Source organism: Nothoprocta perdicaria, unplaced genomic scaffold (genome assembly GCF_003342845.1).
Source record: "Nothoprocta perdicaria isolate Ctin4 unplaced genomic scaffold, notPer1 scaffold_278, whole genome shotgun sequence".
In the NCBI taxonomy this organism is placed as follows: domain Eukaryota; kingdom Metazoa; phylum Chordata; class Aves; order Tinamiformes; family Tinamidae; genus Nothoprocta; species Nothoprocta perdicaria.
Window position 1 is genome coordinate 646946 of NW_020455508.1, and position 27005 is coordinate 673950.

General features: G+C 39.9%; 1 protein-coding gene across 1 annotated transcript in view; it reads right to left on the reverse strand.

The window, feature by feature from the left end:
* The window catches only part of AKT3 (AKT serine/threonine kinase 3), a 130045-nt gene that overhangs the window by 64843 nt on the left and 38197 nt on the right, over window positions 1-27005 (reverse strand). The window contains exon 2 of the mRNA XM_026041079.1: window positions 3237-3362. Coding sequence (XP_025896864.1) covers window positions 3237-3362 — 126 coding nt within the window. The remainder of the gene's footprint in view (window positions 1-3236; window positions 3363-27005) is intronic.

Consider the following 27005-nt stretch of genomic DNA (forward strand, 5'->3'; position numbering starts at 1 on the left):
ATTGCACTGTGTTTTTCTTTATGCACGTGGTCAGATACTGCAGTAGAACCTGGTGAGAGCCTGCCTTCCAGGGAAGGAGTGCTGAGGAACTGAAAGCCTATTTCAACAATGCCCTAAGCTCATATATTACAAAACCAAATGGGGATCATTTAGAAAGGAAGAAAGGAAGAGCTATTCTGAGTATCATACTCAGCCCTGTCCTGTCTTGAGGACCATATTTATGTTCTAGAGCGACCCCTCTCCTCCCATACCTGCATTTTGAGCTGACAGGGATGGCTGGGGAACACGTGCGCTACCTGCAGCTCTGTCTGTCCACAGGGAGCTTCCAGTAGTTCACTGGCTTCCTTCCACCTTCACCCATTTCCTCCCGAATCATGCCAAGGAAAAGGGATACTAGCTGAATGCTCCATCCAGTCACAAAGGAAGCCCTGATGAGCAAACCCTGATGAGCAAACATATTTAGCATGCTAAGCAATTCTGGCACCACAAACAAAAATTTCGTTCTCTCAGGCCTCTTCCTCTTGTTCACTGTCCTGACAGAATATACTGACCAGGGAGAGGGTAACGCTCCAGTGGTTTTCTTCAAGTTAGCCTGGAAGAAATCAGGAAGCAACTACATGGAAAGTAGACCCTGCATCTAAGAAAAACTCTTTTCACAAAGTAACCTAGTGTGGCAGGAGTGGAAGGGGGACCCTGGAGGAAAAATATCTATACTGTGGAAGTAATTAGTTTGATAAAGGTGAATATAGAAATCTTTAGACTACTATAAAAAAGTACCTTAGAAAATGAGCCGTACAAACTTTGCAGTGTTCAACTCCAACAGTGCTATGAAAATAATACCGCAGTCTTGGCCTTTTCTGCTTAAATAACAAGCTGTAAGTAAGAGCCAAAGATGTCTATCATTTGGAGAGCACAAAGTAGCCTGGGACCACACACTCACTTTACAGATAGCTACAAAGATTACATGAAGATAGGACTATAAAGACATATCTTTAAGTYCCTGCCAACCTAATCAAGATGGTATTAACAGTGATCTCACACTCCATCTGCCTGGCTAGTAATTTATGAAAAACGTACTTCACTATTACAGGAAAAATATGTTGCACTGCTTGTGGCCACAAACCCACTGCAGTTGCTCGGGAACTCTTGGATGAGAGGCCGTGAGACCAATTCCCGACATTTACCAGGTATTGCAGAGGAGATCTGATGCATTTGCAGAGCAATTCTCTTCTTTTGGGGGAGGTGAGAGGGTGGGAAGGGGTGTTGTTTATTTTGAATCGCTTGACCTATTGATGATGTTTGAGCAGATAAAACAGTGGACAAAATTTACAGTCTTTTGCAATTTAGCACATAGCCGTATACTGGCTTGTATTTTCAGCTCTTTCACGTGCCATGTAATTTTACACTTCATATTAAAGGTCAAGCCTGTTTATTTAAATTCATGTTAAAAACTGGAATCTCACCCAAATTTTATGAATCCATAAGAAATTCAATACATTTCATTTCATAGTTCCAAAGGGATACTCAATCGAAAACATCTCCCTACTAATCAATACTCATTACTGATTAAATCACTTATTTTCCTTCCAGAAAACAGAAAAACTCATCCTACTTACTCAAACTACATTTCTTCAAGCAATCTAAGCTTTCCTTTAGCTAACAAAAGCTTATCTAAGCTCTCCTTTAGCTTATGTTGCATAGGCCCATAGACCTATGGGGCTTGTTAGTTGCAAATAGGATTATTCCCCTCTTTTGGCAAACAATATAAAATCTTTCAATCTCCATCAGATCAAAGGTTGGGATTACACAGAACAATCTCTAGGTATCAAGATACAATGTCACCAACAAGAAGTAGGGGAATTCTGCGTTTTTTCACTTAGCAGAACTACTGGGTGAAACTTCCCAGTTKCAATAGCAAAGGAAGACTAGATATAATATGAAGAACATGGCAAAACTGGACAAAAGAAACTGCTATAATTTTAAAAATGGTCTTCCTACTGAGCACAGGTTTTAAGTGAGAAGGTTAGGAAATTAAATGGAGTACCTAAGGAGTAACTAAGCCTGTCCTAATAAATTCCTCCTAACATGAGCAACTTCATTAAAAGGCTTCATTAAAGCAACTAGGCATCATTAAAGCATTTGAGCTTGCGTTCTCAAAATCATCTGTAAGGCTTATGACATAATTAAAATACACAAGATTTTTCTCCTTTAGTTGTGAGACAAGACACTGACTTGTAGCAGAAAATCATCCCTTACAAAACCAAGCACACAAACTACTTTACATACAAAGGCCGAGTCACTCATGAGAACTTTTTTTCAAAGAAATGGGCAGTGTCAGTAGGATTTGTTCCATCTTCAGCAATGCAGATGAAGGAAACCTCACCTTAAGCATGCATGGCTGCTGTACTCCCCTGTAAAGCTAAATATTCTACTGTACTACGCTAACAGAATTTTGAAATAAGTTGGCTTAATTTGCTAGTATTCCTTTGAAAGTTTCCTGCCACGATACACACAACGCTCATATTCAGAGAGACTTTTTTGCCCTGTTAGTTAAGTTCCTCCAATGCAGAAGTCAGTATACTTCAATCAGAAACACTCTTCTACCAATCTCACTTGGCTAGAACAACCTAAATATAGATTTGCCTTTTTAAAAATATTTTTGGAAAACAAGAAATCAAAATAGTTTCACTTCATCCAACAGATACACACTTTGTAGCTTTGCTAATTTATGCAAATTGTCTGATTGCTTGAAATTACTGATTAGCCATGCTGGAGAGCTGATTACCTGATTATCCAAGAGCAAAATCATTTAGTAGGATTTTGTGTCATTTGATAGCCTAGACAATTTTATAATTAATTTGAGTTTAAGCGAAGTTACAGATACTACTGAAGAAGAAAAAAAGATGACAATGATTCGAAATACAGGAAGCTTTCCAAGAATTTTCTCCTTGCAACAATAATTTGTTAAAAATTAATATTAATTACAGACATTAGTTACAGATAAAAATGTCAACAGCTTGGCTTAAAAAAAAAAAAAAAAATTCAGACCCCAATCCATGATAAAATTTTCAATTCTATATGCTTTGTAGTGCTGGATATGGAATTACTAAAGGACTATCCTGAAGCATGGCATCAAACCTGCACAATTACCAAGAAATTCTGAAGTGCACATGACACAATACTTAGCTGGTATTTGTCAATATGTTGAGAGAATAATAAATACTGGAAATACTTACTTGCCACTGAGAAGTTGTTGAGTGGGTATGGCAGATCCACATCCTGGGGCTTCTCCTTATAGCCTATGAAAGAGCCATCTGTCTTTAGCAGGAAATACCTTGGCCGCCAGTTTTTTATATATTCTCCTAGAAGAGAAAAAACATGTCCTTCAGTTTTGTAAAAAGCAACTTTATTATTAAAATACGTAATATATTATTAGTGTCAAACAACCATTATATCAAAAACTTTTTAGACATCTTTTCAGTTCACATAGGAAACCTCTTCCCACAGAAAATAAAACAGTAAGCCTGCACTATAAAATGTGCTACATGAATTTAAATAACAAAGTGAAACCTTAACTACTACAAGATTGTGTGTTTTGTAGGAACAAAAGACAAAATATCATTAATTTCTCAAAAAAAGACCAAACTGTAAGCAAATACACGTATATGGGGAATGGGAGAATCTACTAAAGTGTATTTAACAAACCTACCTGAAAGCAAAAGGAATAAATAGCAAAGAACACAAAGCAGAAGTCAGTTAACTTTTAGAAAGATGAATCCAGCAAGAAATCCATCTCCTCCTCCCTTCCCTAGTCTCAGCAGAAGATTCTGCAAGCCATGAGGTGATCGGGAACAGAAGACCACAGAATAGGAGGCTAAGCCATGGTACCTTAATTAATGTCATTTATTCATTTCTTCTCCACAGTGAAATAAAGGTGAGGAGSAACTTCTTTACTGTGAGGGTGACAGAGCAGTGGAACAGGCTGCCCAGGGAGGTTGTGGAGTCTCCTTCTCTGGAGGTCTTCAAAACCCGCCTGGATGCCACCCTGTGCCACATGCTGTAGGTGTGCCTGCTTGAGCAGGAAGGTTGGACTAGATGATCTCTAGAGGTCCCTTCCAACCTTGAATATTCTGTGATTCTGTGATTCACTATTTAAGGATGAGAAATCTCATAAACAGTCCTGGACTGCAMAGTGCCACACCAACAATCTCAGCAACCTTTGCATTTTTAATATGTAATTACCAAGGTACTACAGGTGAAGTTAGATCAGCTTAACTTTTCCTTTGATTTCTGTCAACTCTGTAGATTAAACACCACACGTACAAGTACCTACCAAGTCTCTGAAAAATAAATACATCATTAAGTCATCATACACGTGAACATTTTAAGAAAAAAAGCGTACCTAGCAGTGCAGAATATCCAGCAGTGATTAGGACTGAAAGCAGCAGTTTGTACACTTAATGCTAAAATACTATTCTAATCTGTGATCTCTAGACTACATCAAAGTATCATTGTGAAATAGGAAGCATGCCCTATCTGTTTAAACTTCAAAAAAAGGAAATTTCAATTTCAGTATGGTTGAAGCTGAAAAATTAAATTCCTTATATCCAGTTTTGCCATTCTATGAAATGCTCAGAACTATTATCTAAGGGCTGCACTGGTTTAGAAAGCTAAACCTTTCAATTGAGTTTATCACTCAGCACTGAATCAGCTGGGACTAAAAAACTTTTAGACACTGCCAAGTTCAGAAGGAAATTCACATCCATTTGCCATTTTTTCTAGGCAAAGGTGGTGGGGGATGGAGAAGAGATCTCTGGTGCCAATTCAGCTAGGAACATGCATGCTAATCCTGCGAGTCTGAACTGATTTCCTAATGGAAAAGTCCAGCTCAAATTAAAGCATTCAATAAAAAAAAAAAAAAAAAAAAAAAAAAAAAAAAAAAAAAAACCACAAATTGATATGAGATTTTGAAATTTGGATAAGAAATACAAGTGTAGTACAGGAAGACACACGTTATTACATGGAAATGTACTTTTTTAAAAGTTAATTTATACTAAGTTAATTAAATACTTGAAAACAAAATAAACATAGGCCTAAGTAAAAGTATGCCTCTTCTTTCCAAGAACACCTAAAATATCCCAAAGCAAAATTTGCTGATACCTGTGGAGACTCTCAAAGAGACAAGGTCAACCCAGTATTTTATATATGAGATCATTCCATACAAGTTTTTAAAATATTAAGATCTTGGTGGTTTTCTGTAAAAGAGCATAAAGAGAATCTTCTGTAAGCTTTTCCTAAACTGTATTTTGCCTACTTGTAACAGTGAATGGTTATTAAGAGAGCAAGTGCCTGCTACTAGGTTTAACAACCTTTCAAGGGCTTAGCCTTTTGAGCTTAGCCTTTTGTGGAAGATTAATGCACTGAAGGGCAGGTGACTGAAAACTACTGAAGAAGAGTCCAAGGAGAGCATGCATGTGCACAGCAGAGCAATACACCCGGGACAGGTCAGCCATCCCCATACCTAAGTCTCAGAGACAAGTCCTCCTCACTGCAAAGAATAAATGTGACAAGGAGATGGGCAGACTCAGCTCCAAAAACTCCGACTGACAGGGTAYGTACACTCACTAGTCACTTTGGGAAAGAAACAGAAGCCTTCGCTTTCTTACCTATACACCCACCATCACGAAATTCATGAAAGAAGAACATTTTTTAGCAGGTACTCAGAGACAGCCAGGGCACACTTATCTGATCATCTGCTCCCTCCTGCTTTATAAAGGACAGCATCACAGCTGGCATATGGCGCCTACTGGGAACGCAGTCTCTTAAGGAGAAAATGGAACAGATTTTTCATCATCAAGTGCGTTACGCAGCTGATGTTTCGCCTATAGAAAAGCCATGAGAAGAGCACGACCAGCACTTGCAAGTTTCTCTGCAGAGAGCTGGCAAGGCYGGACGGCAGCGGCTGCCGAGACGATGCAGGAGCGCCCGCCGCGCCGCGGCCGCGTTGCCTGCGGCCTGCGAGCGAAGGCCGCCCACGAGACACACCATTCAAAAGTGACTCTTGAAAAACCCTGTCGCTTCTTAAAGACCCCAAGTATTTCTCTCATTTCTTTGGAAAAGCTTTTCCTAAATCGCTCCCTTAGATGAGCTGGTCAGGCAATGTTTTCAAGATGTCCCTACACACACACACAAAATAACCTCGTTTCCCCTTGAAATGACCAGTGGTCCAATCTTTCTTCAAGGCCTGTACACATATTTACAATCTGTCCTTTATTTATTTTGTCATTTAATTAACAAATGGGTGAACACCTCTAACGAATAAAGCAAACAGCGATATCAGTGAACAATTTACTTAACTACTGAAGTGGTTTAATGGCTCTCAAGATGCACTCCAAGTGCTCTCTTATAACCGTGTTCCTCCTACATAATCTGTTCAAAGATTAAAAAACATTTTAGTCCATAGACATGTGTTTACTGAACTGCTTTAAAAGASAAATCCTCCATATAAAAAAATATTTGAAGGAGAGCATTTGGAAAGGAAGAACACTTTCTCTGCCTTCGAAACAACCACCCAAGCAAACACACACATACACACAACAACCAACAAACCACAGGACCTTTTACAGTATGGGTAATATTAACTGCTTAAAAATATCTGCAGTTTTTGTTTACCAAATAYCTGAACATAAATAAATGTTACAAAGTTTACACTCAGAAATTCATCAGTTCTAGTGAAAAATTTCCTGAGAAAGGAGAAGTCCATCCAGGCTAACCAGAAGACAAGACATCCTGACAATTTAATGGAGTATAGCTGAGGTTGTTTAAAAAAGAGGAGAAGAAAAAAAAGAGAAGTGGATCTGCCATAGAAGATTAATCTGTTTGTACCCTGCTTCCTGCTGAGTTAATGCAAGCTAAATTATTATTTTGCTTAAATTTACAACCTTCTAAGCTGAAAACATGCTCTCTTAGGATCTCTTTATTAGACTCTAAGAAAAAGACTGTAATTTCAAACACCAAGGCAAACAAAGCAACATAATTCATACATCATTTTCTTCTTGGTCAAAGTTTACAAGGCTTCCAGAGAAAAGGGCCAATAAAATTTACACCCCACAGATATATGAAGTATCAATATATATCACAAAGAATGCACACAAACATACAATTTCAGGGATTTTTTTTTTTWAAGAACTAATTAAAGTATGCACCCAAACAGGAAACAAGACAGCAGTACATTCCTGAGTCACATGAAAATGAAAACTGATTTCATGTGAAAAGCAACCTCATGAAACGCGCCTCTAATTAGTGCTCCATTTAGCAGCACCGTGGATAAGAACAGTAGCAAAGAATGCTTAAGGAAAGCTCTTTCAGAATGTGACCCTTGTGGCTGGCTTTGTATTTCCTTACTGTAACCTTATTTTTTAACTCCCTTTTGATGGCTATAACAAGAACTCTGCCTCCAAGGTGTTTCAGAAAACGTTTATTCTAGTGATGCAACGTTCACAGCTTTGATACTCCTGAAGAGCATCACAAAGCCTTCTCACAAGGAGTTTTCTAGGAATCCATGCAAGTCTTCAACAACCCGTGTCCAGAAAGATCAAACTGCCCAAGTCATTGAGTTTCTCACTTCACCTCCGAGCTCGCGCCCTCCCTTTGAACATGAACTCTACCTTAGATCTGATGGCTGCTATTTTTATTCTCAACCGCTTATAATCCTCAGGATGCAGATATTCAGCAGTTCTGAGAAAAGTTACAGCTTATTAATTTCAATCCCATTAGTAAAAAACATTGTAATTTTAACAAACTGGTCATTTTTGCAAAAGGTCTACATTTTTTCAGTATGTAAATGGCTTAAGAGGTGCGAAGGAAACGTCTTTAATATACAGTGCTGATATGCAACAGAAACCTGAGTTCAAAAATTTGCTTCTTAGAAGAAGCAACAGCTGCCACACAGACATAAGTGAGATTTAAGGCGGGAGGGTGTATGGGGAGGGGGGGACACCAAGCACAGAGCACTAAAGTCTGTCTCTCCTGTGTGTGTCATCAACTTACTAAAATGGTTTTAACAGAAATATTACACAAATGCTGCTCACCCCCCCCCCTTTTTTTAAAAAAAGAAAGTACTTTTGTTTTAAATCAGATGCCAGTTCTCCTGCACTAAGGATTAATAAACAGGGGAAGAAAAATCCTGAAATATCTGATAATAACATTAAAGAAAATTGTAAAAAGTTTGGCCACACACAACACAATCTTCCTTTAAAAGGATCTAAAAAGTAAGTGATGTCAAGTCCAATAAAACACTGGAAGTATTGCCAATGCTTTAAAGATTGAATTTACTTACCTTGGCCCTCTGAGGGCAGTGTTACCTAACACAAGATTAGAAGCATCAGTAGACTATTTAGCTAAGTTGGTAGACACAAGTAAAGAACAGAAGTGCTTTACATTCACTAATTTGTGATCTCATGAAAATAAATTTGCAATACAATTCAACTGTAAAAAAAGAAATGTTTTAAAAATCTGAAAGTATATACCTGTCTGCACAACATATGCCCTTCAGTATAATGTACTTCTTTAACAGTAGCAGTATACAAAATTTTGACAAAATCTTACTGCCCTCCAAAAAATWGAACTGTTTTTTTCTAACATGTGCWAGCCTTTTAAAAGCTATTTGTATTATATAACTTTTCATAAGAATTTTGGGGCAGTTCAAAGGAAGTCTCCATTTGGAACAAACGCTTTTTGATTCTTTTGCTCTGGGAGGCACTGCTTATTGCAACTGGGAAGCACAATGTGCGGGCWGAATATGTGCCATGACTTTACACAGCAACTACGCTTCCATTAACTTTCCTTTGAATTGGGGCRTTAGTGCACATGAGAATCAGATCTATCTTTCCCAGATACAGCAGAGGGCTGTTTGTGAGCCCTGCTCTGTCCCTGACACAGCAAGAGAGCAACGCGATCCCGCCGAGCACCAAGCAGCAGCACCAGGGACCTCACGCAGCTGGTGGAGACACCCAGCAAGCAGAGATGACCATCTCCTTCGTATCAGCCAAGACAAACTGAACAGAAGGCCAAAATAACCACCTTTTTTTCTCTAAAGTAGTAGGCAGTGCTGAGAAACAGAGGCTCACACTAGGAAAACGGACTAATCGCAAATGGAGGTGTGGGAGTCACCAGGGAGAAGTCACCAACATGACTTTCCAAAGACCCACCTTGCTTCCTGGCTGCTGGAACAACTAAAACTGAGCTTCTCCACAACACTTTTTTTCTGCTCATSAGTTTTCCCAGTTTTTTCCTTGCAATTTCTGAAGGCAACTGTGCACTGGTGTCCAAGCCTGAGGTACAAATGGGTTCAAATCACCAAATCATCCCCCACCCCCAACCCTGTCATTAGGACCATGGAATGACACAGGATCCGGGTTGCACTTCAGCTTCTACAGTTGAATTTCAATTCCTTCCTGTCTCATTAATAACTTCTCTACAATATGTAAAAGCCAAGAGGAAAAGATTCTGTGACAGAGATGTGATCAACTATTCAAATGGCAATACCATTTTAAAAACAGCATTTTCTAAAACGGGCATCTAAACAAGCCATGCAAATATTGATGGGTATTGGCAGTAGGTAGTTGTTTAGTAGGTGTTTACAGCACATGCTCAATTCCAGTATAAAACTTTGTAGTTTTAAAACTCATATTGGAAGTACTAAGCTAACTGACACCCTGGCAAATGAGAACTGACCTTTACCACGTCCACTGTGGGCCAACAGGAAGAAAAWCTTGCCAGTTTCAACATCGCTCTCACTTCCCCTTTGCTCTTGAAGGATAAGGATTAGAACAACAAATAAATTAAATAGAGGTTGATATTAGTACATGCTGCCTAGAATAACACAGCCCGGTATTGCATCAACAACCCAGAGCTATGAAGGAGATCAATATTTTCTAACTATGCCTGCTATTCAGGAATGGAAACCCAAGGTCTGTAGCCCGGAAACATTTAGAGACACTGCTCACATTTTTAAATTTCTTTCTTGCGTAAGATTTTGTACATACATACAAATATTAGACCATAAAATACACTGAAGAAGGCAGTCACCTATAGGAGTACTGCGTTAAATACAGCTATTTACTAAAATGTTTCTRTGAAAACAGAAGATAAAAATGTAAGTGCTTCTTATATGCAACTAAGTGTCCTATTGGTATTCTCTAAATACAGCTTTTTGCAGAAAAGACAGCGTTACTTTACATGAGAAGAAATCTTAAACTTCCAGTTGTTTGCATGAGTACTTACGTTTGACCACAGCATTACCCTTTCTCACCTTTCAGAAGGTGAGTTTCTTTSGCAGATTAATGTGACGTCAAAATGTATGTGACTTTGCTCTCTTAAAACTGGTACTCTTGCTAGTATGTTTTGCAAAGCAAACTGCCTTGCTTTTAAAATTGGCACACTGCAGTAATTTTAATATAGCTCCTCCAGGTTTTCTCTTTTACAGGAGATATGCTCACAGCTCCCGGCCTTGTGAAGTACCCGAATGTGGCACTGATGCTGTTCACCTGAATGTTTACCTCACATGCACCATTACAGTCAACCTTTTAACTTCACCATTTGGCCTAAGTCACTTGCAAATAATCAGTCTTGAGACTGTGTAATAAACCTTGCTCAGGCTGCTTGGCTTGAAAGAACAGCTCCATTACTGCCGCAGTATAGAGCTATTTATTTTTAAACTCTTTGACTGTATTAAATTCTTTCGGATAAACAGCAATTGGTATTATCCAGATTAACTTGGACCTCACAGCTCTAGTGACAGGACACAAGAAATGGAACAACTCCACTGAGAAGACGCAGCAACCTCAGTCCTGCGCAAAAAGCAATTCACTGCTTGCAGCGCTGCTGGCCCATGTGTGGACTCAGCTGCAGAAATCAGTACTTGGTAGGAGGCAGTGACACCTGAATTTTCAATTACAATTAAGTTGAAGACATAATCCAAAATTACCTCGTTCCACTCTGCCAAGGCGATRATAAAAGGAGACATCAGATGCTCCCATCAGTTGTTATTGTTAAGTCAATGACCTCAAGACCTCATGCTTATTAGACATAAGATGGAAGACACAAGAAAAGGGGGGCTTTTGCTTTCAGGGCTTGGTGGTGGTGGTACAGTGATTAGGCTCATCCAGATAATAGCGAAGTCATGTTGTGACTAACCAAAAGTCCTTGTTTTATCCTATTGCCTGGAAGACAAATCTGCAAGCCACAGCACACCTCAAAACATTGTTTTAATTTCCACTTGGTAGCTCAATATACACACTGAGATGCTGAATTTGCACATAATAATTAAGAAGAAAAGTTCAGGATTTTAAACTTTCCAATTGTATTCTTCAAACAAGAGATCAGACCAGATAACAGCAGAAATCGCAAGAAGATATTTTGGAGGAAGGAAGAAAGAATATATTCTTACATGGTGATCCAAATTTACTGTACTTGCAACTGCCAGATAACAGTTATGCTTGACCAGCTCCTTGCCTTTGGAGAAAGAATGGAAAATGGGATCAAGCGAAGGAGAAAACATGGTGCTAATCTCATCCTAACCCAGCACTTATTCGCCTACAGTACAGCCCGAGACAGCCACAAACTGCCATTTTCTGCCCACGAGAGGTTCCGGGCACGAGAGGAGGGGTGTGCAGCGCATGGATCATCCCGCGGCGGAGACACAAAGCGGTATTGGGCTCCTGGGGCACCTGCCCCAAATGGCTGCAGCTGATGGAACTGCGCTACTCTTCCTCCTTTGCCGCGACTCCCAAATTTATCAAGACTTTGTTATTATTATTTTAATTAAAACCCCACCACACGGAGCAATCCAAAGTTTTCTTCCCTAGCAGAAAGGTTCTTTTCAGGAATAAACACGGAAAGGAGGGCAGACATTAAACTCCTGAACTAATTAACAGAAGTACAGGAGGCGGTGGGGGACAATGATAATTAATATGTGCCCTCCTCCTGCCCACATCTCCACATACATTCATTCTGTATGTGCACACACAACAGCAGCATCATAAACCGTCTCAAGTTCTTGCCATTATTCAGTTCGACATCTGCACATGTTTATGCGTCTCTCCAAACAACCTCTTGAACACCCTGCTGGAGCTGTCATTTTTTTCTTCTCCCTATCTGGCAGATGGCAAGTCAACAATCGGCATCAACAGCAGCCGAATATCTCCCCCCTCCATCCAGCCCCCCTCAACAGACACAATAATAACTTCTTTGTGCTTCCCCACAATGCAGCTGCTTAAACCATTTCGCTACAAGGCTGCTTTGCCTTAATAAAAAAAAAAAAAAAAATCCCTTCTGTCAAGTCTAAAAAGCAGCATAATGTTAAGCAAGCTAAAGCCACAGCACAGCTGCAAACGGGCAGACACATTGACAGCTCCTCCCTTAACAAAGCCCTGTGAATTGAAGGGGGTTCATCTGAGGCTCACACAGTAATTAGTATAAAAAAGTCCGACAGCCTCTATTATGCCAGGGAAAAAAAAAAAACTGGACAGAACTGGGCTGCTGTTTTGCGTCAAGAGTTCTGCTGCAGAGTAGATAAATCATGTTGGGTTTTTTTTTCCTCTCTTTTTAAAGACAGTAATAAGGAGGATGAGAGAAGCTAATTTGAAAACTTGGACACAGTAATTGTACCATATGGTGAGCATTTATCCCTTCTGAAATACACGCTAACAGTCACTTACATGCACAGTGCTTTGTTTTACAGTTGTTATTCTCTCTACCATATTCATAAAACGGATCTGAATATCCGATACTCCAGAGAAGTTGTGTGTAATTAGCAGCAAAACTGCTTGAGCCTAATATATTGGCCGACCATAGCAGCATGTTCAATTGCAGAACAACCCGTGCCCCCAGATTTTGAAAGGGGCCRTTTGAAGGGTTTTCTATTCACCTCAAGCAAGTTAAAGATGACAGATAATGAAGTTCAAAGAAGTAGTTTATTGACACTAATAACTCCTCAAAACTGTTGGCTCCAAAATACATCGGCAGCGAGTGTTTTCCTTTTCTTCATTAGTTATTTCAAGAARCATATTTAATATATTATATTAATATATTTAAGTTGCATCCTTCTTGGAAAATAAGGTGTTTCTATAAACTTGCCAGGTGGAACCAGACTTCACAACAGGGCATGGGAGGGACACGAGGACTGCCTGCCCTGCCTCCCTTTTCCACCTGCACCGTATTTCCCCTTCTTTTTGCCAGCAATTCGACTGCTCCGCTTACAAGGATCTTCGAAATTCTGTAAATCAACCATCCAGCCTTTGGGGACTGCTTGCTCTCTACCACATTCTTCCAGCTTTTCACTCTGCTTATACCACCAAATTATCATGGAATCACAGAAAGTAAGAAAACAATTCAGCAAAGCTAGGAAAAGGAAGTATGGATTTTTTTGAATGAGGAAAACAGTGTGGTTAAATGGCAAGATTAAACCTTAAACCTTGAAAGTACTGCTTACAGAAAATAAAGCTGTAAGGAATGCAAGGGAAAAAAATCAAAGAAAAACAGAAGATGAAAATTTGGTGAAAAACTAACTTGAGATGAAATAAAGTCTCTAACTGAGGATAATGGTATTTGCAAAGAATTGTTTATTTCTATTCACCTTTATCTCAGAGGGAAAATGAGGAAGGAGGGAAAGAAAGAGGAGCCTGCTTTGTGCTGTCTCAGGTAACGACCACCTTCATTGACCCTGGATATAATATGAGGCATGAGTGCAGGGAGCCCCAGGAGTGGAGCGCACACCTCCACAACAGCTAAAGATATTTAGGAGGGGAGCAAAGATTACAGGCAAAGAAAAAAAGGGCATCTTTCAGAGCTGATAATTAACTGAAGGATTACAAAGTAGCAAATTTTACACCCAAACAAAGGAACCTACAAAAGTACAGGAAAAAAATATGGGGAATTTCAAACCTCTATGGTAATCTAAGAAAACTGTTTATAATTCTGTTTTTAATCACAGTCTTAAAGAATGCAAACTGACATAAGATAGACAAAGCAGCACAGCCTCTCAGTAGAAAAACCATGCCCATCGTACATATGGGAATTTTTAAAGACTGTCAAGAAAATAAAACGGGAAAGGCCAACTGACACAATCTACTTCACTGTTTAGAAGCTTGTAGAAAGTTTAAGGAAACAGTACTTGTGCAGCGAGGAAAAAAGGTTGCGTGGAGGGAGAGATTAGAAACTGTGCAAAGAAAGACAGCAAGACAGGATTAGATAGGCAAATGCAAATCAGTGATGCCCTAGGGTTCTACATCAGGAACATTTTTACTTAATACATCAATGATGGGATCACCGCTGCAAGTCCTGAAAGGCAATAAAACTGCTTGTGTCTTTCAAGAATGTGAAGAATTTCAGAGCGACAAAGCTACTGCAGGGAGCAGACGAAACACAGGGAAGAGTCACTCAAGGTAACAAGCGTCTAAAGGAGTACTCTGAAATACTTATACACCCTGTTTAGTTTTAAATGAGCCACTGAAGACATACTGATGTAACCTGGGTTTAAGTATGCAGTATTGAGAATAAAGAAAATAAATTTCCATCAGTTGCAAAAGTACAAAACTTTAGGAACACTGAAAATATTACTTTTCCACACTATGCAAATAAATCCCAGTTCTGGTCACTACTCTCAAAAAACAAAAATCACATGAGAACAGAAGKGCTTCAGGGACAAAAGGCAGAAAAAAAATCCCTGGAGTTGCAGAGAGGCGGGATGAGGAGAGAATGCCTGGATTAGGCTTCAGTTTCAAAGGCAGAACTAGGACAAAAGGACGTAATGGCACAAATGACCAGTAGTGGGATAAGAGTCAAATGAAAGGGACACATTTTGGGAAGAGATCAGGAGCAGATTTCAAACATCCAGCCTCTCCAGCCAGAACCAGATTCCACAGGACTGCTCCCTCATGGCAGCTCACACCGTGCCAATGCCAGTCAGTCTCTCCCATCAGCTCAGGACCCAATATATACTGGCACCCTTATTTGAGAGGAACAAAAAAAAAGAAAAAAAAAAAAGGAAAAAAAAAAAGCCTCTACTTGAGTGCTGCAAGGCGYCCCCAAGCTTCTGTGAACCTCTCATATTCAGGAGCCTGGAATAAATGGTYAACATAGGTGGGTTGTTCCATTAATTACTACAACGTTTTGTCCTACCACGAACCTGGTACCAGCCCCAAAGTATCAACAGTAAATGAAAGCCACAGCCCTTGGTCACTTTGGYTCATCCTGAGTACAATTTGCTTCTGGCACAGTGCTTGGAAGGGGAGGAACACCTGAGAAGGAGATGTGCTGTGCATCCCATCTCGGCAGCCCTTGTGCCAGCCCTGGCATCCCTGCAGCGCAGCAAGGTCAACAAAACAGGCTAGCTGAAAAACACTGGAAAAAGAAAATGCAACCTGGCTCACCACAGCTCTTTTCAGCAAAAAGGAGAGACAAGCAGCAGCTCTCTGAGGACAGGGAAGAGACAGCATAGAAGAGGCTTCAGCTTGAACCCACACAGCCCCTGCTGGGCAGCGCACTGCGCGCTCGGATCCCGGCGCTTCCCGCTGCCACTTCAGGTGCGTACCCCAATTTCAGAGACTCAAATTGCCAGGATCATCTTAAAGCAAAGATGCTAAGGTAGTTCYGAAGCAATATTAAATCAAGAGATTCCCTAATATAACTTTACATTTTATACAAGCAAAATTATAAAATATCCTGACAAAATCAACTCTTTACATACATACATGTAAAAAACAGAGCTAAAATACAATGTAAATGATATGGGACCTCCACAAACACTATACTCTGACAAAAACAATTTAAAATACACTTAAAATTCTCATTTTGAAAATAACTGAAAGTAATTTGGCATATAATTGTGAATTAGCAACATCGATACCAATATAAAGTGACATTTTAAGTTGGGCAAGCCATGAAATACTTCCTAACATGCTAGACAGCACCAACAAGATGATAGTAATAGGGCCAATTATGTACCAAAAATTTACCAACTATACCCAAGCTAAACTAATACAAGCCAAAATCCAACTCTAGCTTTTAACCTTTAGAATCTCTATATATGAAATATTTCCAGCCTTATAATGTATGAAACTGCTCTTAATATATAAGAATCATGGTACAGCCCAATTCCAAAATGTGTGTATTCTATCTCACATAATTTTGTCAAATTGCAATTGGCATAAATATTCAGGCAAGTGGGATTTTTTAAAACTCTTTTTCCGTATGTTCTTCCCATCCTTTCTTGATTTAAAAAAAGCTGGACCAATTAACAGAAGTACAAAATTCTTCAGCCTACTATTTTATTAGCACATACATTTTATCTCATTTGCAAATACTCCTTACAAAATTTTTAAACAGAGCTATAATTAATGAGCTCCAAAATTTCAGCCCCGAGCTGGGGCTGAAGGATGGCTGAGCTCAATCAGACACACAGATTTATCTAACCAAGTGCAGCAAGCTCAGGATAACGTTTGCCACTGGTTTTCACTACCATTCACATATTTCATGGCTTCTCCACTACAAGCACGTATTTCTTCTTAATTTGAATTACTAAAAAGGTTTTAATGATGTAGTCCCCAAAGCAGAACATAGCTGATGACCTCACAAGGACCCTAGCAAACACTACTGTTATTGTATTCAATGGAGACGCCAAATTTCATACAAGAGAAAACAATAATAATCTCTTCCTAAAACTGGCGTTCCTGCAGTTCTGACTGTTCACATATTGTAAGCACCAATTATTTAACATCTATGACACCAAAATAATCAAGCCCAATATGAAACTCTATTGTTTTAATAGATTTACACGAACAACAAATTAACAAAATAAAAGTCATACAGTTTGAGTGGTGTTTTCTTTTCCCTCTCCAGAGCAAAGAGCACAGTTTTCTACTTAATAAAAACAAAATGGAAACCGACTTACAACACTGACTTCAACCTCCTTGTGAAAGCCTGTGCTGGGGATGCCACAAATGCTGCCACCTCTGAGCGGGTTTTGTCTGTAGAAGGTTCAGAAACGGCCATTTTAATCACAACATTTTTTAGAGGTAGCTGTGCATTTTGTTTCTATTTTACTGAATTACAGAAATCTCTAAGCTTCATGTCTGTGACTTCCCTGTAAAGATTAGAAATCAAATCAGATCCAAAGAGCTGAAGTGCACCTAGACCTATAATGCATATAGGAACTCAAAAGAGGAAACATTGTACCACACTACACACTTCCATCAGGTTTTATCAGTGAAATCGCCCTACGACTGATGTAGCATTCAYATTTGCTGATTTGCTTAAAACAGACTTCAACTTTTAACTTCCTCAGATGATTAAACTGCTAGTAATAAAGCACTATAAGATGGAAAACACAATATCTCCATGCTGGGGTATTTTTAAATTAAACCTAACCTTATCCTACTTCAAAGCAACCCTTGCAGATGTTAGGTGTCCCAAAGCAGACTTCTCCCTTCTCTCCTTTYGACCTGTGCAGCTGGGATACCTGGCACCTTCAAAAGTGCAAGGGTGCCCTGGGGAAGGAACAGAAATGGTGCAGGTAAATAAAGGGCTCTTAGCATTCATCTTCACATTCGGAGCATACTAAATATAGTATAGGGAAGTAATCAATAGAGACAGCAAGCTTTAAGCAATCTGTATTGTATAATCTTTCCTATATGGCAGAATGAAGAAAGAAATCTTTCTTAGAAAGGCTTCAACTCAGAGAAAAAAAATCTGGTACGAAATGTCTTTAAAAAATCTTTTTAAATTCATAACTATGACATAAAAGCTAGAACAAATGACAACAGAATAAAGCTATGCTTTTAGTTCAAATTTCGAACAGAAACAAACCTAATTTCAGAATTAGGTATGAGGACATATGGGCAGTCTATCACCTGACTACCAAACTACAGTACTAAAGCTAACACATACTTGTTAATCCCAAGAGGTAAAACACTGCTTTGTCTTCTAGGGGTCTTGCAGCAGATGAGTGCCTGTTATGAAACTGATGCGTTTTTTTCATGCTGAAGCTCCCAAGGGAATTCCAGTTCCTCAGTAGTAGAAGAAACAGATTTTTCATCTCCTCTACCCTAAGTGTCATCCATACTTTGGTTTATCAAGTGTGCATCAAGTACAAGCAGCATAGATTAAGCAGCTATAACAAAAAAGTTTTTGACAGTCTACAGTTTTATTGTGGTAAGGCTTTTCAGATTTCAGTGACAACTTGATCTTTTTAATCAATAGATCACATTTTGATAGGGAATGACTGAAATTTAGTGACACAATTACCAGTTACAAACACCAAGCCCTCTTCAGACAGCCTGAGATACCTAAGGGGAGGCACATTTCCCATTGCTGCTCTCTAATGTACYATTTATCTCACTATGGGAAAGAATAAGGTGTGGCCAAGCAATCAACGATAGGAAAGCTGCAGAAACCTTTTCGTCCTCTACGAGATTCTCACCCTGTTGAAGTAACAGTCTATTCTCCCCACAGAAGTCGCTTATAAAGGCTGTTTTTTTCACTACAGCACAGCTGATCCAGCTGAGGAGAAAAAGAGCTTCCTCTTCCTCCCCATCACGTATTCCAGGTGTTCTCCTTGTCCAGTCTACCAGCTATGCAGCTCAGTAGTCCAGCTGGGACAGGGCAGGAGGGTTGGGAGAGCAGGAGACTTTAATGTCAGGTCGGATCACCGGCACCATTTGCCTTCAAGTCACAGTCTTGCCAAAATCACACAACGTGGCAAGAGGGATGYGATCCAGGCAGAGTCCAGCAGCACACTGTTCGGCGTGACTATTCTTAAAAGAAAATATCCTCTGGATACACACTGGGTAGGTGTGGGAGCGAGCTGGTTCTGTGCACAGAGGCTAGGACAGCTGGCTGCTTCCCGCTCCTTGGCGGCTCAAGCACCAGACACAGAGCTCCTCGCGGCAGCCTCTGCTGGCAGAGGGACGGTCGTGCTGTCCAGCTGGCTCCTTTGTGGCCATTTGCTCCTTAGGCTTTAAGAGCAGAACAGCAACTTAGGGGATTTTTTCAGCCACTCTCTCTTCCACGGTAAGTCCGTATCTGTGCTACCCCAAACGCAGCGCTTTTAAGTTTCAGAGTGTACACAAAAACACTGCACATGCTACAGAGAGTAACCTTACAGTTTCTTTAAACAACTCTATTTACTTAACATATCAAAGGAAAATTAAGAAATTACTTGATTATGATGAATAAGAACCTTCATGAAGGAAGTATAAGGGATTAATGAGATTAACTCAGGAGAATAAAAAAGCAGAAGTGCACAGCAAGGGCAGTGTGTTAAACACACTGCATTCATTTATGAGCACTGTGGCTGTCCACAGCACCGAGCACAGCACTGCTACAGCAGTGGCAATAGCAGTGCAGAATTAACAAGGAGTACCGAAACACATCACTAACTACAATAATTTTATTATTGGTACAGTGTTTTTCAGATGCCATATCAATAGGCACTTCAACAAAGGAAAACTAGATTTTTAAATTTTTTTTTTTAATCAATAATATTCTGAGCTGTCTTGGATAAATCATTTTCAAGTTAATATGGAATTACTAGTTTGCCTATCTTGTATGCAGATCTGTGTGGGGCATTTTGTCATTTTTATTCATGGTGTCATATATTTTCAGACAAAAAGGAACATCTGATCTCTTAGTCACTTAGAAACAGGCTACAGAATTTCCTCCACTTATGCATATACTGGTTAAAAAAGAAAAAAAAAGAAAGGTTGTGTAGTGCATATGTTCCAAAACGCATTCCGTCTTGGTTTGAAGGTATAAAGACACTCTCTGTAGCATCTTCCTCCTACCCTCATTGCTACAGAAAATTCTAATCTTCATTTTAAATACGTATGGATTGGATAGTCAGCCATTGAATTCCATTATTCCTTACCCTGCCAAACTGAAGAGCTCTTTACTTTGCCCCATTAAGGCTCTTTCACATGGCAAAGTAACTGGATACTCTCAATATTCAAACAAGTTCATGGAATCTCATCTAGTCATGCTCTCCAACACTGAAAACATTATCATTATTCTTCTCTACTACTTTTCCAGGATTTAAATATTCATTTTGACATTAAATATTAAACAGAGGAACCAGAATGGAATTCACAATTCCCATCTCCCTGTGCCAATGATTTACTCCTCTGTACTTCTACTATGTATCTTCAAAGATGGCACGGAAACTACTGCAGAATTTTACTAGAAATTCTCAGAATCACAAGCATGGAAAAAAAAAAAAAAACAGGCTATTATTCAACTCAGTGAGTTTTAACTGTTTTTGTTGTTTTATAGACCCTTAACATTTCCCAGGAGAAACAAGGAGTCCTCTGCATATCCAAAAGAAATGCAAAGTATTTACCTGACCAGCTGGCTCGTTTTTTCCCAGTTAGCTTTTGCATATTCTTCAGTGCACACATCCCCATAGGTCTACAAACAACAGGATGGAAACTACTATTATTACTATTAACTTATTATTAGAAAGTTTCCCATAATGGAAAATCTCCCCAGGAGCCTATTCTAATTCTTCATACGTAGATTTAACACTGGAGTGAAAATAAATAATTTAAAAGGTGGCTAAACAAATCCCGTGTGCAAATATTCAACATTAAGAGAAAAAAAAATCAAAATATGAGGAAAATGGTTTAAAGAAAAAAAGAAAGGGGAGATAAGATCAAATCCCAGTGACCTACAAACAGTTTGAGACTATTAAAAATACTGTAATAGAAGGTCAGGAAAAAGAACTGTCACAATTAAAAAGAAAAAGTGGCACCATCTTCCACTCTCCACTACAGAAGCTATTATAAGGAAAAAAGTCAGTAATACTGACTGAGAACGAGACATTTGCCCAGATGAGAAGAAAATGAGAAGGAAAAGGAAAGACCTTAACACCTGCAGTTCAGAAGCCAACAGAAAATTAAGAGGGCTAGAAAAGAATATGAAGAGCATCTTGCAAAGGTTGTTCAAACTGCTCTCCTAATGCATCAGAACCACAACTCCAGGCAAGACACCAGTGGCACTTGCTGGGTAACCAAAGCACAGACACACAACCCAGGGGCACTAAAGCCGCAGCACTRTGAGCTCTTTTCACAGGTCTTTACTGCTAAAGACACTACAAAGATTTTTAAACTCAAAGCAATCCCAATAGGCAGGTCAAGGCTAGATAATTTTGACGTAAGCATGTAGGAATTACGAGGTATCAGTAGATCACCAGGACTGGTGACAGTTGGACAGGGGAACTGAAGATACCCACAGGCAAAAGTGCAGAGCTGCGGGCCCAGGGATGCAACCCACGCCTGCAAACGGCACCGTCCYGCAAGACGGAGCTCCCAGTTACTGCCACAGGAGCAGGAGAGCGGATCTTGCACGGCCCGAGGATGCCACTTCACCAAAAAGCAGACACTGCTGCTCCTGCATGCTCTCTGCTACGCACAGTCCGGTCTCTGCGTCTCTAGAWGGATGTAGTGGAATTATGAGCAAGCACAGAGAGGGCAACCAAAATTATCTGGGGAAGTAGCAGCTGCCTTTACAAAGATAGGATAAAAAGGCAGAGTTTCCACAGGCTCTCATTCAAATCTCAGAGTCCATGAATTAAGGCACCTGGTAAAAATAACAAGAAATCTATTTAAAAGAAGTATTAGAAAAAAACAATCTTCCTCAAGAAGCTTTCTTTTCAAAGATACTTCTGAGACTTGCTGCCTGACGAGGCTGTGGAGGCAGACGGCTAGCAGGTTCAAAACCAGCTTAAATCCATGGACAAGAGATCCATAAATCGAAACCAGAAGGGCAATGCAGGGATGCACCACCTACCATTGCAGTGGTTCTGGGCACTGAGAGGGACCAAGGGAAATGCACTGTGCGCAAGGGGCCCAGCTTGCCGGCTCTGCTGAAATACCTGAGGGCTAGATGGGACTACTGATAAGACCCTATAGGCTATTTCTTATGAGAAAATTACTTTTTAAAAGCTTTCCCATCACACCAACCAACCTTCCCCCTGCCACTATTTAAATCCTCTCGTTTTTCTCTCTGCTGTAAACGCAGAGAACAGATTATATTCCAGTTTTTCTTCTTTAACTTAAAATAACTGCAGTTCTTGCAACCCACACCCACAGGTCACATTGCCTGCATTGCTGAACGCTCTCTCACTGCTTTCTRCTGGTCTCTTGCCACACTCCACAGCTTTCTTCAACTGCTGCACTCAGAGATGGGCGCAGGAGCACGGCTAAGACCTGACCTGCTCAGTGGAGCAGACAGATGCACCTTGCAGGCTCTGTCACTGCATGCCTGGGTTCACCTTCTCTGCAACAGTGAGGAACAATTAACATTCAGCTTGTGGCAACTCCTGGATTCTTTTCTGAGGAGCTACTACCTACCCGCTTGCTCCGTGTGCCTGTCCTCGTACAGCCGACCATTCTAGGGTGCCCACGACACTCGCACCTTCCAAACTGCTGCCACTTCCTTACAGACCAGGTCTCCAAGTCACTGGCTTAGTGATATTCTGTACCCTGCACAYGTCCACCTCGATAGAGAACTTCCAATAATTACTCAGCACCTTTGTATAACAGTTTTGCTGTTAGAAAAAAACTCAGTTACTTCATATAGTTTATGAGCAGTTTCCCTATAAAATGTTATTCACAGTATATCAGAAGCTTRACAAAATTCAAGATATACCATCTGAAGCTTCTCTCCTACTACCTTGTTAAAGAAATTAAATTTGATTAGTTTGATATAATTCCACAACGATGCATACTTTCCTTGTTCCAGGGCTTTCCCTTAAAATTGTGTTAAGCGCTTTACCATATTAAAACCCATTTTGTTTGAACATGAGAAAGCATGAAAGGCAAGCCAGATTATTTTCTCAGTTTGTTTATTATTACATCCCAGTCTATGCTATCTATAGATCCTATCAGCAACCATTTAGCATTGGCTTCCTGAAGCACTGAGCCTGTCAAACGGAGCCAGACATAAAACTGATTTCTGCAACACGGAGTCAAAAAGAACTTGACCTCATCCACCTCAGCCCCCGAATTTTAGACACACCTTCCAGTGTGACTTTGGCCAGGAAAAGAGTCATATAAAACTACAACGGGAATAGGAAAAAAAAAGAAGAGGGAGAGAGGGAAGAATCCAGCTTAGTCTCAAAACCAGCAGCGTATTTACCAAAGCTGTATTTCTTTTGTTTACAGCATGACCGATATTTAACTCTGGCACTAACACAACAAAGTAAAAGAGTGTTCCAGAATAATGGCATAATTAACTCAAAATGCCCAGTGCAAATATAAAAGAAAACACCTTCAAATATTCAACAAATAGCACCTTGCCACAACTATTGTTATCTGTGGCTGCCAATCAGTATTGTTATGGYTGTACAAAGACTCCAGTGCACCAGACTGTCGCTAATTATGTATATTCAAGTGATTAGCAAGCACTTGTTGCCTCGTTCACACCACCCTCCAAACAGCAGCCTTTGAGAGGAGAATAGACTGCAAATTTATTGAGGGAACACTGTTAATCCTTTGGGGAGAATGTAAATGTAAACAGGACTACTCTACATCAAGGTGCTTTGACAACAAAAATCATCTGCATAAACACATGCTCAACAACAAACAGGTGTTCTATTTCACAACTAGCGCCCATTTGATGCTTTCAAGTAAGCATTATGCACAAACTGTTAGAAGTACTTTGAAACCAGCTGCAATTACTATAATTAGCTGTTTTCCTACACTTTAGTTTTTTTCTTTTTTTTTTTTTTTTCCCTCTGTACCTGTTCAGTATTGTGTCGATCGCAAGCTATAAACTCAAATGAAACTCAGGTTTCTAGTCTCTTGTGTGAAGATTACTGTCCTGGACTATGGTAAGCTCACAGTTACCATTCAAGCGCCACTAGTAATAAAAAGATCCTTGCAAAAAATAACAGTCCTACAAATGTCAGGTCACTCATGCAACACTCATCACAAATAGGAGAACAAGGACAACTGCCAAAATAGCACCATAAAAATAGTAAGCCTTCAGTGTTCAGGATTTCCCTTTTAACAGAAATGTTCCCAGGAACTAACAAGATTTATTTTTAATAACAAGAAGTTCTCTTTTGGTTTTACCAGACAATAGGTGGGTGAAAATCTTGCCTGTAGACAGCTACTGCWCCTCATTAATGTTTTAAGAAAAAAATATTTGGTCAGACTGCATGTACTTCCCTCTGTTTAATGAACACAAAAGCCACTCAAAGCACCCCTACGCAGTTTTTTAATTGTTTAAATAACTTATTCAAGTGACATTCTGTTCCTGCTTTGCAGTCTTCTGCTGCATCTACACAGCTGTTTATTTTCAAGCCTCTTACTGAGCAACAGCTCCAATTTCTCTACCACAGCAATGTGTTTCTACAGGTGAGTTAATACCAACAGTGACCAGTCTAGTGGCTTGTCTCCAAAACCAAACCCTAAGGTAACAACGCTCATAAATTGAGCTGGCAGGGTGACCCACTGCTAAAATCTCTGGTTCTACCAGCTTATGTCATATTTTAGCTACTGAACTGCATAATTCCATATTCAGCATCTGCTGAAGGAGGAAAATTTTCACAAGTGAAAAGCTTAACAAGCTTAACTGGGACTGCATAGGGATCACAGCTGGGAGAAAGGGCTGTAGATAAATCCACGGTGCTAGGAAAAGGCCAGAGACTGAAAGGAGGAGCTCGATCCTSAGCAAACCTCGAGCGAGGCAGGAAAATCAACGACCAGAGTCCAGCACCTTCCAGGACTGGTAGATAAGTCTGCTACTGACGGCTTACTTGGACATCAGTCATCAATATTAAAATCCCGCTGAGGTCCCGCTACTGCATCTGTAACAGAAGAGCTCTGTTTTTAAGAACATCCGCATCAGGTGACCTACAAGAACCCTGTAAAGTTTTAACAAGGTCTACTGCATATTTTCACCATTTTCTTCTTAGCTTGGAAATTATGCAGTGGCTTCAATTCTGTTGGGTCAGGCAAGGAATGCACACTGTATTCATAGTAGTTACTTCCTAAGATAGCCAAAAAACGAATAGAACGATTTTTGGAAGTTTAGAATGTTATGAGACCTCCCACAAAGATGCAGGGAACATCATATGTCTGGCATATTCCAGACAAACTTGATTTGAGTGCTTCTTCTAGGGATTAGTATCTCCTTTGAGAGGATGACAAATTAACTGAAGCTCTCAGTCTGTCTATTAGCTAAAGGATAAGACAGGGTCTAGGCAGTGGGTCCCAGCATTTTTTTCACCCTCATGCTGAAACTGAATTTTCTTCATCACTGCTTCCTTCTCAAACAGAAAAATCTAGGAGAGCTTCTAAAAAATGAAAACTGACACATGGGCACACGCATACTTAGCTGCTATATTCAAATGTAAAGAAAAACCTCAATTAGAGTTACATGTAGGTTTCTCAAGATCCTAATATAAATTACCAACTGTACATGAGAGAAATGACTTTCATTGTAAGTCACCATCCATTAGCATTTGCAAATACATACACATTATTTGATAAAAGTGCCAAAGCTCTCACTATAATCCAGGGCATATATTTAAACACGTGTTCAAGATGGGTATGAAAACATCCTAAAGAAATGCTTTGAAAACACAAGTTTTAAACAAATCAGAGAGATAAAGAACTACCAAAAATTACTAATTAGCCATGGATTCCCGAGAAGAGAAAAAAGAGAATAATTTTAACGTAAGGCCATTTGGAGCTTTATAGCTTTACAGTTACCTCTGATTTACCACTTCTTGTAACACACTTTTCTTAGAGCCCCTTTTTTTCCATGAATGCACCATTCAGATTTTTTTTTTTTTTTTTGCACGTGTTCTGTTGGAAGGCAAAATCTCTCTCTAAATACGGAGCTGGGCAAATGTAAAGGACAAGAATTTCTGTACCAAGCTTATGMTGTTTTCTAAGGTTTAAACACGTGTCCATACACAACTATTGCTCTAATTCTTCCTGCAAAACCCTACGTGGCCATTACACACACTTTAGGCCGGAGTAAGCCAGATCTCACTGCTGGATTTCCTCAGGACGACCCAGGGTCTGAACCTGTCCCTTCTTACAAAACGCACGTGAGCAGGTGGGGTGAAGCCTGGTGGGAACCACAGTCGTTCCTTCACAACTCCAAGGAACGCTTTCTTGGCTGGCAGCCAGCAGCCATGCAAGTGTACGGGACTACACAGGCTAAAGCATCGCCCCTACACAGGTCTTACCTGTAATTTTTCATATTATTTTGAAGCCTTCCTCCTAAGGACAACTAATGTGCAATGCAAGAGAAAATACAGTATTCATTACTACGCTGAAAAAAGCACAATTGCACTCAATATTCTCCAAATGATGTAATGTAGCCCTGTGCTCTAGCCAGCCATTCTGCTTGGACATGTAATCTTTGGCAGTAAGAATTCATCGGATAGTTGGTAAGGAAAGGAAACCCTCCTTTCAGAAAGTTTGTTTTGCAGCAATGACTCCACAGGTCACACACGTAGCTATCTCGRGATGTATCTAGAAAAGCAGCGTTAGCAGCCAGCTCCTTCAGCAAGTCCTCACTGCTGTAGGAAACTGGGGTCACAACTACTGCCAATGTGTTTTGGGCACAATTATTGAGCATGAATATTATGATTCGCTTATGGATGKTTCAGCTTCCCAAACTGATTTTGTCTTTTCCTCCTGTTTAAAGAATTGCTTATGATTAGAAAAGCAGTGCTCCCGCTGCTCACAGACTACCTAGAAAGCACGTCAGCATATCGGTTTTCTTGCTAGGGACTGAAGTTGGTGCTGGTTAAGTGTTTCAACACAACCCCTCAAAACTGTTACAACAGGCCTTTAGCAGCAGAACTGCCTCTTCCTACTGTTCCCAAACATTGAGCTTCTGGAAAGAATGCACTCCCATTCCCCATTCATTCCCTGTGTTTTAAGAGATGTCTCTGGTTTCCTCCACTCCTCAGTCCTCCTAACTTCCTG